This window comes from Mastomys coucha, unplaced genomic scaffold (genome assembly GCF_008632895.1).
Source record: "Mastomys coucha isolate ucsf_1 unplaced genomic scaffold, UCSF_Mcou_1 pScaffold18, whole genome shotgun sequence".
Lineage (NCBI taxonomy): Eukaryota > Metazoa > Chordata > Mammalia > Rodentia > Muridae > Mastomys > Mastomys coucha.
The window spans coordinates 91,153,362-91,168,038 of NW_022196900.1; the positions used below are offsets into that span (position 1 = coordinate 91,153,362).

The window sequence follows — 14,677 nt, forward strand, 5'->3', positions numbered from 1 at the left end:
AGGGCCCCTTGCGCCCCCCCCCTTCCGGCCCCTGCCTCTACAGGGTAGGCTTTATACCCTCAGCTCTTGCCGGTCAGCACTTACTAGTGGTCTGCTCTTGTTGCAGTTAAGGACTGACGAGGCGCCTCACACAAAGGCTCTGCTCCAGAGCTTACAGCCCCAGCCTGCTTTACAACCCCAGCCGCCTTCTCTTTTCATTTTGAGTCCGCCCTCTCTCTAAGTTGCCTAGGCTGGCTGAGAACTACTCACTGTAGCCCAGGCAGGCCTTTAGGTGGCATCTTCCTCACCCCACCCCCCACCCTCACCCCCCACCCCACCTCAGCCTCTGAGTAGCTGGGATCTTGAGACCCCCCCCCCCCCCCCCCCCGGTTTGCCTGTAAAAGGCCCTCTTTTTTGTAAAAGCTCCTAGACTCTGTACGCTGTAGACAGTCCCTCCAGGAAGCTGAAGTGTTTAGGTCCCCTCCGAACTGCCTGACACGTGGAGAGTCCAGGAGGAAACCATCTGAGATCTGATGTCTGTTTTGTTTTTTTGTTTTTCGAGACAGGGTTTCTCTGTGTAGCCCTGGCTGTCCTGGAACTCACTCTGTAGACCAGGCTGGCTTCGAACTCAGAAATCCGCCTGCCTCTGCCTCCCAAGTGCTGGGATTAACCGTGTGTGCTACCACCGCCCAGCACTGTCCCTCTTCTTAACTGGGACTACTGTTCTTGCTGGAGAAAGCAAGAGACGGAGTCTCAGGTGTATTTCACACTTCTGCTCTCAGCCTTGAATAGTGTTACCCGACACAACTAGTACAGGTCACAGAAAGGAGGGGTGGAGTTATTATCGCTGTCTGCCTGACAGGATGGAAGCCAGTGGTCCCTGCGGAGAGCCACCCCCATCCATCTGGGCTTCAGCAGCAGCTCCGACTGTCAACATCCCAGAACACAAGGGCTCATGGCAGCCAACTGCTCTGCTGTCTAGCTGCTCTCTCTCTCTCTGGCTGGCTCTCTCACCCTTCCTGACAGCACGGTGCTTGCTCTGGCTTTCCCTTTGAGCTTCTCCTGGCCACAGTTCCTATGGTTTATTATGGGAAAGCTTGAGAGAAAGCCAAGCTTTATCACAGGCAGGTGGTGTCTGCCTGTGGCCCCAGCTACTTCAGAGGCTGAAGGCATTGGAACCACTTGAACCCAGGAATTTGAGGCCAGCCTGGGCAAGAAAGAAAAGGAAACCAAGCTTCAGATGAGGAAGCATACAGACCACCAACTCAGGTGATGTGCACGGAACTTCTGGGGTTAGCTGACATTGGTAAACATCAGTGTAAGAGATGTGACCAGGAGAAACCGAGGCTGGGGCCTGGAGAGAAGCCCAGTGGCCAGGGAGAAGTGAGAGACGGAGTCTAGCTCCAACTTCTCCAGCTCCAGTCACCAGAATTCATGTCCTCTGAGGCCCCAAGTCATCAGGACAGAAGGTCCCTCTCAAGCCCTGTCCCCTAGTCCCCAGTTTTCCCACCCTGCTGCCAAAAACCCAACAGCTCAGTCTGGCCAAGATTTCTGAGTGGCTAGAAAAGGGCACGCTGCCAGGCAGGCCCTAGGTAATCCACCATGGAGGCAGGGTGGGAAGCACAGCCCTGCCTCTCCCAGGGACCACAGAAGAGGGCTGGGTGTGCAGGTGTTTGAAGAGACACTTCCAAATCCTTGGCCAGGTGTGGTACAAGAGCCCACGGTGGCTGCACTCAGAGGCAGAAGGAATGGGGATTGTGGCTAGCCTGCTCTACACTGAGACACAGTTTCAAAAACAAATGAATCAGGCATGTGGCTCAAGACTGTCTGTCATCCCAGTTGTTGAGATGCCAAGGCAGTGAGTTACAGAGTTCAAGGCCAGCCTGGACTACATGGCAAGACCCTGTCTCTAAATAGATTACAGATAGGTAGATAGACAGATAATCAAGATGATAAATACATAGTTGACAGATAATTAATAAAACCCCAGAAGCTTGAGGCTATGATCTCTCTCCCTCTCCCTCTCCTCTCCTCTCTTCCTTCCCTCTCTCTCTCCCTCTTTCCCTCCTTCCCTCCCTCCCTCCCCCCCCCTCTCTCTTTCTCTCTCTCTCTCTGTTTCACTCTCTGCTCTCTGGCTATTTCAACACAGGGTTTCTCTGTGTAGCCCCAGCTGTCCTGGAACCTGCTCTGTAGACCAGGCTGACCTCGAACTCACAGAGATCTGCCTATCCCTACCTTCCAAGTGCTAGGATCAAAGGCACTTGCCACCATCACCCGAATCACCTGGCTCTCCCAATCTTTAAATGTCCACAGCCACAGGAGCCCAGGGGACGCCTCTGAGCCTGAATACCTTGGCTTGCTTCGTGCCACTTGGCTATGGATGTGCCCAGTGTTCCAGAACAGCCGTGTCTGAGTGTGATCGGATCTGGATCGCTGTCCTTAGGTTGGGCAGTCTGAACCCAAACACTCTGGACTCCAACTCTGGGGACAGTGCATTGCTAAGGTGACAGGGCAAATCCTCACTATCTTGAGCACTCAGACAACTGTGACTTCACTAACCTTCTCCCTCCGGCAGACACCCCAGGAGAACCAACAATGTGTGTGTGGGGTTAAGTACCAGAGGGGCTTTCCTCAAGTGCCTGAGTCTCCCTTCCTCTCCTCTCCCCCCTCCCTTTCCCCTCCCATCCTCCTCTCTCTCCTCTCCCCCCTTCCTCTCCCCCTCCCTCTTCTCTTCCCCTCCCTTTTCCCCCTTCCCTTCCTCCTATTATTGTGCATGTGACCAATTGAAAGTACAGGCACCATGGCAGGCATGGAGGTCAGAGGTCAATGTTCCGGAGTCCATTCTCTGCTTCTACCATGGAATCTGGGGATCAAACTCAGGTCCTCAAGGTTTGCATATCAAACACTTTCATCCCTGAATCATCCTACTACTTTTTCTTTCTTTCTTTTCTTCCCTTGATTTGTCCTTCAGTTACATTTAAAATGTTTTGGGCTGGAGAGATGGCTCAGCGGGTAAGAGCACCAACTGCTCTTCAGAAGGTCCTGAGTTCAAATCCCAGCAACCACATGGTGGCTCCCAACCAACCGTAATGAGATCTGATGCCCTCTTCTGGTGTGTCCAAAGTCAGCTACAGTGTACTTACATATAATAATAAATAAATCTTTAAAAAAAAGAAGTTCCCAGCTGGGCATGGTGGCGCACGCCTTTAATCCCAGCACTTGGGAGGCAGAGGCAGGTGGATTTCTGAGTTCGAGGCCAGCCTGGTCTACAGAGTGAGCTCCAGGATAGCCAGGGCTATACAGAGAAACCCTGTCTCGAAAAACCAAAAAAAAAAAAAAAAAAAGTTCCTAAATTAAAATAAAATAAAATAAAATGTTTTAAATTTCATATCTTGCTGGGCGGTGGTGGCGCTCGCCTTTAATCCCAGCACTTGGGAGGCAGAGACAGGTGGATTTCTGAGTTCAAGGGCAGCCTGGTCTACAGAGTGGGTTCCAGGACAGCCAGGGCTACACAGAGAAACCTTGTCTCAAAAAAACAAACAAACAAAACAAAAAAATTCATTTGTTATAAAAGTAACCAGATTTACTATCAGAAATCTGGGGACGTATATAGAAGAAAACAAAAATCACGTACCATTTTAACTAAAATTCTGAACAAAGGTCGCCTGTCTAGTGGGAGGGGGAGCAGGGACGCCATCCCCACTAGAAAGTTGTATTTATCCAGAGCCTGGGCACTCGGCACCCCTAGGAGGTGACTTGGTGCTTGTCAGTGACAGATTCGAAGGTGGTGCAGATAAGGCAGAGTCTTTAGGGAAGAGCCCCCCATGCCCCTGGTGCTGGTAGTTGGGTGGCCCAGGGCCTCTGGCTGAGATGGCCTGTGCCCTCTGCTGGCAGCCGGTGGACATGGCTTCAGGTAGCTGTTCAGGTCAGTGCCTCTCAGAGGTCCTTGGATTCAGCCTCACCTGGAGCTGGTTCAGGATGCATTATGAGGTCTATCCCCTGAACCTTGTGTGATAGGGATAGAATTTGGGATTGTTTCTGTGGATTATTTCAGGCTATCCCCATGAACTCCACCCTTGAGAACTACCTATTTAAGTCCTATGGGTCCAACGCAGGCTTTTAAGAGGAAAGCGTTATCTCTGATTGAGACCTGCTACAAAGAAATGGGGGTGGGGGTGGGGCTGGGGAGGGGAATGGAAGAACTAAGATGTTTTAGTGCAGGTTTAGGGACCAGCCATGGTTCCACAGGTGAAGAGCCTGTGGCCAAACCTGGTACCTACAGGAGCCCACAGTGGAAGGGCAGAAGGGACTTCTGCAGGTCCTCTGACTTGTACACATTTTGCTGTGGCACACCTCCTTCAGCCCCATCACAGGAAATAAGCGTGAAAGGAAATTAAAAGTAACTACAGGTTCCAGGCCAAACTCACTAAAGGTCCTGCCACCCTCAGCTCCATGTCCCTGTCAACTCTAATGTACCCAGACTGCACCGCTGGGAAAGAGGACAGATCAGCTTCCAGAGGATGCTCAGCTCGACTTCCTGGACAGGGTATGGCTAAGCCTGGGATGCTTATGAGAAGTACTATAGAGAGCAACTCTAGGGTCTAGAGAGCCCAACCCAAGGAGGCCTGAGCTTGGACAGCAAGCAAGGGCAGAGGAGCTGATGGGAGAAAGCAGTACTGTTCAGAGCCAGCCAATGAAGAAAGGAGGCAAGAAAAGTGGTAGCCTTGGGAAAACGAAGATCGCTGGACTGTGTGTCAGCCAGGATCCTCCCTGGGGGAAGGAGCAGGAAAAGCCCCCAGGAGATAATGGCTTCCCAGCCTGACTTGTTCTCGGAGCACCCAGCTGTTGAAGGAATCTTTGCGCCTGGCTAGAACAAGCAGACACTCGTGGAGGAAATCTGACAAGAAACACAAGGTTTCAGCAGAAAGCAGACAGGCAGATGGGAGATGTCATGGTGAATAGGCTCCTTCTGCTCTCTGCCTGTCCCGGAGGCTGTCTGTTTAGACTTGTCTAAAACCCCACAGTGCCGACACTGTGATAGGCTAACACACACTTCAAATCACGCGCTCTGGCGATTTACCTGACCTGGGTCAGTCGGTGATGCTGACCAGCTTTGATCAACCATGGCTGTGTAGCAAAGGAGACTCCACCCTCTTAGCCTGGGCTCCCCAGCTGGAGGGAGGGAGGGGAGGGAGGGGGCAGACATGAAAACAGGCAGGATGTCTGCATTCCACTTTGGTCTCCAGAGCCACTTCCATGGGCCAGTCAAGAGCTACATGGTGAGACTCTTGTCTCAAAACAAGAAGTGGGGTTTAGAGGGCTTCACCTCCTTTACCCCTCAGTAGCTAAGCACTTCATCCTAAAATTCCAAAAGCCTGAACTAGAAGCAAGAGGACAACGATGACACTTTGAGTCCTCAGGTTGGGGATGCCACTCAGCATGGGGCTATGCAGCAGACCTTACTAACTGCAGGGTCAGACGAGCGAGTGTGAGGGCCTGGGCCAAGGAGGCTGTGAGAGGGAGCCCACAGCGGCTGAGCACACTTGAGGCCATGTCACACATACAGCTGTCAGGCCTGTCTTACAGCGACTCCTTGCTGACGTCATGTCAGACCTTGCAGGGAGGCCCTAGAGTCTCCGAGCACTCTGAATTTTGTCACAGACTCAAGAAGCAACACTCAGTGGGGCTCAGGGTAGGGCCAGTGGCAAAGCTTGGGGCTGATGCCCACCATGTGGTAGGCCTGGCCAGACCACAGCAGAACAGGGCCACTGGACGGGGATGGCTTTTTTGGCAAGTGCTTGAGGGCTGGGGATGGCTCAGTGGTTAAAGTAATTACGATACAAATGTTAGAACAGGAGCTGGGATCCACAGAATCCACATAAGGACCATGCGGATCCCTTCAGTTTCAGCCCCTGAAGGCAAGCACAGGGGATACCCCAGAGGAAGCTGGCTAGCAACTCTAGCCATAGTGAGTTAGTGACTCTTCCTTGATAAGGTGGAAGGACTGAGGATTCTGAGCCTCCACTTCAGGTTTCCAGGTGTGCGCGGACACACACACACACACACACACACACACACACACACACACACAGAGTCAGGGATTAAAAAACAAAACAAAACAGTGAGGAGAGAACCGGAGGAGCACTTACCACCGCCCCAGACAGCCAGGCCCTTCAGGTCTAAGACCCTTAACCAGCAGTGAGCCTGGCTCCCGTCCTTTCCCCAGTTCACTCTGAAAAAAGCTTAACTAGTTCACCTCTGAGGCAGTCTGGGGGACGTCTCCCTTAGTTGCCAAATATAATGGATTCTGAATCCTTTATTTCTTTGAAACAGGGTTTTACAACACAGCTGACCTCAAACTCACCGGACTTGGGCCTGCCATTCTCCTCAGTGCTGGGTCATGGGCGGTAAACAGACAGCAGCTGTTCTGGGTGGCAAGGGGCGAGGGAATGACAGACAGGGTGAAGGATAGCCCCTTCTCACAGGTTTGAGCAACAGCAACTGTTCTTTCTCAATTTTAGGTTCTCTTGGAAGAATGGCCAGGGGGAGGAGGCACATGGAACAGACATTTGGAGGATGTCAACCAAGAGGGTCCTTGGCCAGTCACAACACACTCAACCCATCCTCCCTGCAGATACGGAACCCTCTAAGAATGGCAAACATCACTTTATAGCGTGTAATAAATCAGAAATCCTAGGACGTCAGGCTGCTTTAGGATAGGCGGACCAGACAACTGGTGGTTACCGCAGTGAAGACCACGCCAGTGAGAGCACTGTGGGCAGAACACTCGGCCAAACCCGGGGGTTTTCCTGGGGGGAATTCTGCTTATGGTAGTAAGTGTGGCGTGCCTACAAACCTTAATGGCCAAGACTCAGATGCCTGTCTGGATAGGCAACAAGGATAAAAGGTGAGATGCCAAGAGCAGAATTCTCTAGAAACTTGAGCCAAGATCAATTCTAATAATGGCAAGATGGGAGAGCATGGGCCAGCAGAGGGTGCTGGCTCTTGGATGAAAACAGACAAAGCTCTACAAACAGCGGGCAGGGGTGGCGGTGGGGTTGTAGCTAAGTGCCCACCTTGGAGGCTGGTTAAGCATCCATAACAGGGGGAAACTAACAGGGTAGTGGTCACTAAGAAGCCAAAGAAGACTCTAGAAACCAGGAGAGGGCAAAGTAATGTGAAGAGAACTTGCTCTCTGGATTCTCCTCCTCAAGTAGTCATCTTTAGTTCCACTCTGGTTAGGGACTTGGGAAGGGAGGTTTGCACAGAACAAACGATGACTTGGGCTAGGATGCCGGAGAACAGGAGTAGGGAAGGCAGATGAGGGTGGATGTGTCTTAAGTTTAGAAACCAAGCCAGCTGGCCTCCTGGATGTGCACCTCTCTAACCCTGTGCCTGGTCCCTGCCCGGTGCCGTGAGTGCAGCCACTATGCGACCTGGGGCTGAGAGAGCTGAAAATAAACTGGCCGCTACCGCAGCCGCAGGAGAAGTGTCTACCTCCCTGTGTCCTCCAGGGATGTTAAAAAGGCAGGAAACTAGTTTCATCAGTAAGAAAATGTTTATTCTTTTGAACCCCACAGGGGAAAAAAAAGAATGCAGCCAAGACCAAGTTTAACGAAAACAGTGTCCCAAAGGCAGCAGAATGGGGGAAACCTCATCAACATAGTGACAATTTTCCATGTTTTAGCACAAAGATGGGAAAAAAAAACTATGACAATTCCGAGTAACACTTTCATGGTGACATTTACACAAGATGACTCAAAAATGCAAATGGCAGCAACATGCACACCTGGCTAAAGCTAGAAGTTTGTTTTACTCCAAAATAAGATCTGTGATTAAAAGGGATGATTCTCTGTAATACTCCTAATTTTACTGACTGGTTTGTCCTACCTAATTTTGCTTTAAATGAGATATACATGCCAATCAACAGGAAATTTTAGAGCCATGTCCTTCTAGAACACACAGCATGGAAGCAAAGCCAATCGATTTGGTTTCTTAATTTCCCCAGCTTTCAAAACACAACTCTGCTTTGCCCCTCCTCTCCCCTGCCCTCCCGCCCTGATGCTTAACTCACTTTCCAAGGTCTGCGCAGACACTTTCTACCAACGTCTAAAATACACAGTTGAACCAGTATCTTTGTGCAGAGTTTAAGTCTTCAAAACAAAACCCCACAACCTCCCCTCCTTGGCACAAGAGCTGAGGAACTGTCAGACATCTGTAAACCATCAAACACAAGACGAGGAGGAGGAAGAAAGCAGCAACCGGTATGTGGAACAGCTCCTAGACCACGGCTTCGTTCAATCTGATCAGCCACCACTCGGCCTCTCCCATACCCAGCAGGCTGCCTCCCTAAGGTGCTTCCCATGGAAAAAAAACCCAAGTGGTGGTGTGGTGACCAGCAGCCCAACCACCTACCAACCGTACAACAGGATCAGCAGTGAACTGGACAAATAGAAGACAAATGACGGGGGTGGGGGTAGGGGGTAATATGGTTGAAAATGATCAAGTTTCCTCTTGAAAGGTCTTTTCTCTCGGTCATGCAATGACTGCTCTGGATGTGCTCTAGAGCTAACAGCGATCGTCAATACTCCAAACACACAGTCACACACTTGCAAGCCAGCCTCACCCTTAAGTCTCTCTCAGCTTAAGTGGCATTCTCTCAATCTGTCTGGTCCTTGGAGGGGCAATTGCTCTTTTCTCTGGAATGCAGAGAATCATCTTTAACGCAGCTATGGAATCAGAGCTGTGTCGGGCTGTCTTAGCCTCTCACGATAGAAACCAAGCTTTTGTTGTCATCCGTGAATACAATGTGCAATTTTCTTCCTTATTTAAGAACAAAATAGAGTTGAAAAGCAAAAAACTCTGCTTTTTTTTTCTTCAAGAGGAAACTATGTAAAAATACATAAAAAGGCAAAATTGGCTACTTGAAATCCAAGAATGGTTTTAATGTGTTGGCCAAGAAAAATAAACTGCAAAGTCCTGTGAGGTCTTCTAAAAACTTCCAAGAACAACTGATGGGCGGTTCTAATCAGACTTGGATGTTATTTCCCCCCTGTAAAAATGACAACATATACAGTTCCACAAAAACACAATATCAACTTTTTTATCTTGACTGCCAGAGACGCTGCTTTTCGAAGCCTTGTGTTCCAAATGCTGGGCAAACACACAGTGCCTTCATTTCTTCAGGGGCTGGTAGACAGAGGCATTAGGGTCAAGTCCAGAGGGGCTGGTCTCCACAAACTTGGAAGAATAGTGGGGGGACACGGGGCTCAGGGGACTGGTGGCGGCATTGTATGTTATACTGGGCATGACGGCCATGACTTCGGCTATCTTCTGTTTTAGGTCCTTGATTTCCTGGTCTTTCTGAAGGATTTGCCCTGCAAGAGCAAAGACCTAGTGTTAGTGAGGAGGAGAGCTCCTGTGCCGCCTCAGGCCAGCCCTAGGCTCAGCATTTGGGAAGAGCGGCCAGCCAACTTCCTGCTAAGTATCCAATATCAGGGCACCTTAGGCACTGTGGTCCATCTGCTACTTTTCGTCATTTTTCCTTTCTACCTATGGAAAATGCTGACACCGCCCCCCCCAAGCTTGTGGGGCTACAAGAAAGTGGCAGTGACCTAACAGCCTGAGGGGTGGGGCTTTACAGCTCTACCTCCTGAGCTGGGGTTTCCTTCTAGAAGACTGGGCTCTAAGTGTTAAACCAAGAACATACAACCAGGACCTTCAATTGGTCACAGCAGGTTCTCCAACAGAAAACAGATGACATTCTGGAACTGGTACCCAGCTTGGTGGTACACTGCCCTCTGCCCAGAACAATTGCTTCAGCACAAGCCAACTCGGCCCTTCATGCCCCAGTTTCCCTGTCTGAAGCTGAGGTTTCCTGATCAATCTCAATGTGCAAGTCCTAGATTCTCAACACCCCCCAAGTTTTCCCTTTCGTTCCGTACCTCTATAATTATGACAGCGACTAAGCCCACTGTGGCACAGCAGCTCTTGGTGCTTACAGATACTAACCTCCTCCTCCCTCACAAGCAGAAGAGGTGAGTCTTATCACCATGTACTCTACACGAGGGACAGAAAGCCTACCATGGGAGCTGACTCCATGCAGTCTGGCCACAGCACTCCTCCACTTCCCTGGGATGGACTCACCTATCATCCACTGCTGGATTACAGGCTCTGTGAGGCCAGACTATGCTCCTAACTTCCCACTGCTAAATCCCTGCATGCAGCCCAGGGGGGAGGCAAAGCTTCAGAGATCATGCATCTTGTTCAGCCCATCCGTTATTAAGACACAGAGCAGAACTGAAGCCAGGACCACCCTGTTCCAATCCATGAAGTCTCCCCCATGCTCTGCGCCTCCTTGACCTCCAAGGGAAAGGGAGAGGCTGTGTGTGAGCAGCTCTCACTGGGTAGAGACAGTGTCTGTGATGAGGAAAGGCTGGGCGGCATGTCTCAGAAGGGGGTAGTGGAGCTGAAGAATCATTCTGTAGTCAGGATGAAGAACAGTATAGAAAGGAACAAGTGTGGAATTTAATTATAAAGTTAGACCAGATCTAGAGGGAGACAGTGAAAAAGCAGGAGCCACGAGCAGGAGAAAAGAACGGCGCTCTCACTTCCTCAGGGCTCCAAAGTTTCAGGTGAGCACCAGTCATGTTCTCAATGTGCTTCAGATGAACTAAGTACTTAGTGGCACCGATACATGAGCCACTGTGTTTTCCCCATCAGACTTCAGTTTGATTTCTTTAATTAGTAACAGGAAAACACCCCGAGAGCTTCAGTATGGAGCTTTCTGTCTTCCCAAGCACTTGTGGGCTAAGAGTGAAGTCCAGCCACGCCAGAGCCCAACACCCTGGTCCCAGAGATGATCTTTTCCAAGTGTACAGATCCAGCAAAGACTAGCAGTTAAGCAGAGGTGTCATTTCTCAGTGCTAAGCCAGACAGGGAAAAGGGCCAGTGAGAAGTAAGATGCTCAATTTCAAGGCAGGATCCCTGGAAACCTTTTCAAGCACCTGTCCCTGAGCCCACAGACAAGTAGCCTCTGTTCAGTCACCTGGGCCACCCCAAGCCTCTTAGGTGGCTTTTACCACCTCCTTAGCTATTGTCTAAACGTCTCCAGGCAAGGCTGAAGTTCCCAGTGACTGATGGCTGGGCCTCACCTGGGTGTCTGAGGAGCACCTACTAACCAGTGCCCAGACCAAAGGCACTCCCTCTTCGTGCCCCAGACCCACTCTGCTCTTCTGCCTTGGTTCCAGTACCCTGATCTCAGCTCTTCTCCATACACTGTCCTCCTGTCACCCTGCATTTCCTTTTAGACAGGAGACAACAGCAGTTTCTGAATTAGCCTCTCTGCCTCTGTTCCACACTCCTTGTCTCTCATGCTGCCACTGGAAGAACCGCTCTCCTGGAAGACCAGGGGACCACACTCTTCAGTACACTACATTCACAGTCCCTTTTAACTTCCCCTCTTTTCTTCCACAGCCTCCAGGCCTTGGGGTACTGGCCTGGACAGTCCTAGTGCTCTCTCCCCAGCCTGGGCTGCTCCCTTATGAACTCTGCTCCCCAGTGTCATCCCAGAAACTACTCATGCCTGCCTGAACCACGTGCTTTGCAGGCTCCGATCTCTGCCACTTGTTCTGCCTGGCCTGCCCTAGTGCAGTTATCTCACAATATAGCCAGCCTCCAGAGGGTCCACAGCACGTAAAAGCACCAGAGCGTCACTGCCTTCTGTAGTGAACCCTGCGTGCAGGAGAAGTCTCACAAAAGAGAATGCAAATATTTTCTATAAGTCAGGAAGTAAACAAATATGATGAATGTAAGACAATAATGCTTTTCTCATCATTTGAAAAGTCATTTTCATAAAATGGCATTAATATTAGTATGTAACATTTTACCTCATTTCAAATGGATTACCAGATGTTTCATTTACAGTTAGGTAGACACAGCTACAGAATCTATGTGAAATAGTTCTCCCAGCATCCTCAGTAATCCTAAGCACCTGGGCCACAGGACCCCAGTGCACTCTGGGCTTTCTGGGATGTCAGTCTCCAGAGCTTGGCTGCTTGGTGAGTCCCTGCTTAAGAACCCTTTCCATAGGGCTGGCGAGATGGCTCGGCAGGTAAGAGCACTGACTGCTCTTCTGAAGGTCCTGAGTTCAAATCCCAGCAACCACATGGTGGCTCACAACCACCTGTAATGAGATCTGACATCCTCTTCTGGTACGTCTGAAGAGTACAGTGTACTTACATATAATAAATAAATAAATCTTTGGGCGGGAGCAAGCGGAGTTGACTGGAGTGAGCGGGGTCGACCAATGAGAGCAGAGGCCCTAAAAATTCAATTCCCAACAACCACATGAAGGCTCACAACCATCTGAACAGTTACAGTGTACTCATATACATAAAATAAATAAATCTTTTAAAAAAACAAATAAACCCTTTCCATGTACCAGGCCAACCAGGGCAAAGGTTCCCTCCACCCTAGTCACTTAAGTGACTAAGCAGTTTTGTAGACAAAAATCCAATTTTCTTTTCATCAGGTCATGCCACCCTCTATGAGGAATCCCCCCCCCCCACACACACACCAGTTGGAACGAAATCTAAGCTTTTCCACTAGATACCATTACAGAATCTGGCCGCTGCTCTCCCTGCCTCACCTGGGCCAGCAGACCCGGGAGCCTCTTCCATGCCCACGGGCTTTGCCTTGACTCTCTGCTCCTGGCCTCAGTCTCTGCTCAAAGCTTCCTATTCAAGGAGGGGTCTTCCCTCCCCGTCTCTGCCCCCCTTTGCCCACTGCTCTTTCCTGTCGTAAATATCACAATGGCTTGCTCACTGTGGGTCCCTGCCAGGGTGTCTATTGGATATCAGAGACACTAGCAGGTCCCAGCAATTCTCTGTTGTCTAGACTCCTCTGCTGTGCTGCCCAACCTGCTCCTAGGCTGTTGCAGCTTGGAGGGCCCCGTGCCTTCTGCAAGGAGGCTTCTCGACCCTCACTCTCACGAGCCCACTCCTTCTCACTGCTCAAACACCAGCTCCTGTGATGGGAAGAGCTTCCTAGCCTGCTCTAGACCCCGCCTCTCTCTGTCCTCACAGGCTGCATACACATGGTAAAGCAGCAGGTCTAGACTTCTTCAATACTGTGCAACCTCTCTTGTCTTAAGTCCAGCACTGGATATGATCTCATCTCAAAATGCTCCAGTAGCATCAACTGATTTGACTCCGAATCTCAATACTACTCAGGCACCAAACAGGAAACCTCTGAGGTGCCCTCTGGTTCAGTGCTCTGAGGGGAGGAAGGTCCATTCTACGCATCACTGTGACCTCTAGGCCCTGCCATCCCACGTGGGCCAGTGCTTTCCTACCCTGGGCAATCTCGAGCTGCCGCTTTGCATCACCGAGTGCAGAGAACAGGTCCAGCTTGACCCTCGTCTCCGCGCTGAGGCTGTTCTCTAGGTGTTGCGTTTTGTCTTGCATGGCGGAGAGGGCTGACATCAACACCTCAGTGTCCTTTTCGTTTTCTTTGTACTTCCGAAGCTCCTGTCAACAGCGGTGAGACAGTGATGTTATGGGGCAGTTTTGGCATCTATGTATATAAACTGGCTTGAACTCACAAAGTAAACTCCGGTCCTATTGACCTGGCCATTAGACTGAGAATCCTGATACCTTGTGCTTACATTTCGTTCTTACAGAATGTACATGCAATGCCCAGACAAGATTCAGATCCTCAAAGGTATCCAGGGAGCTGTATGGAGCACAGTGGCTGAGAAACAGTGGCATCTGCTTCCAGATCTCTCTTTCGAGACTTATTCAGAGCAGAGACACCACTCTTCTTAGCTACTTGCAAACAGTACCTTATGCTGTAGTCACATTTGTAAAAATGTGCCCTAAAAATTGCAAAAATGTTATTTTGATAAAGCAAACTGTAGGAAAGCCAGTTTATAGTAATTGTTAATACAGTCAGTAAGTATTGAACTTGTTTCTTGTTTTGCCTTTTAAAAACATGGTTTCGGGCAGTGGTGGCACACACCTTTAATCCCACCACTTGGGAGGCAGAGGCAGGTGGATTTCTGAGGCCAGCCTGGTCTACAGAGTGAGTTCTAGGACAGCCAGGGCTACACAGAGAAACCTGTCTTTTAAATTACAAAAAAAAAAAAAAAGACTGCTTCCTTCTTTATTTTACACCCCTAGAGCACTCACTATACTGAACATGGTGTCAGTCGCTGGTGAGGTCTTGTCTCTTGTCTGGCTTCCTAAAGAGAAATGTTCCAGAAGCGGGTCATCTTTTCTTTGAAGCTGTACTCCCAGCAATGTGGAGGACCATTTTAGAGCACATGCACTAAGATTATCTTTTAAAATCTATAGCAGGGCATGGTGGCCCACACCTATAATCCCAGTATGTGCTACAGAAGCAAAAAGACTGGCATGAGTTAGAGGCCAACTTGGGTCATATACCAAGAACCTGTGTCAAAGCAAAACGAAAATTCTTTGCCAATTTCATAGGAGAAATGATTGAAATTTTAATATTCATGTCATTTCTTGGCACTTAATAATTTTTACATTAATTTTATTTTTTAAAAGTAATTGAGGGGGCTGGAGAGATGGCTCAGGGGTTAAGAGCAACCCATGGTAACTCACAACCATCTGTAATGGGATCCCATGCCCTCTTCTGGTGTGTCTGAAGACAGCTACAGTGTACTTATATAAAT

General features: G+C 49.7%; 1 protein-coding gene and 1 long non-coding RNA gene across 3 annotated transcripts in view; one reads left to right on the top strand and one right to left on the bottom strand.

Moving 5' to 3' along the window:
• LOC116096821 overlaps positions 1–6,678 on the top strand; it is a 10,680-nt gene extending 4,002 nt beyond the window's left edge. The window contains exon 2 of the long non-coding RNA XR_004121119.1: positions 6,501–6,678. This is a non-coding gene — a long non-coding RNA (uncharacterized LOC116096821). The remainder of the gene's footprint in view (positions 1–6,500) is intronic.
• Positions 6,679–7,522: 844 nt separating this feature from the next.
• Positions 7,523–14,677, bottom strand: part of Maco1 (macoilin 1) — a 62,384-nt gene continuing 55,229 nt past the window's right edge. For both annotated transcript variants that reach the window (XM_031379033.1, XM_031379032.1), the window contains 2 exons: positions 13,334–13,508; positions 7,523–9,356 (listed from right to left, as the gene is read on the bottom strand). In XM_031379033.1, coding sequence (XP_031234893.1) covers positions 9,154–9,356; positions 13,334–13,508 — 378 coding nt within the window. In that variant the 3' untranslated portion in view covers positions 7,523–9,153. The remainder of the gene's footprint in view (positions 9,357–13,333; positions 13,509–14,677) is intronic.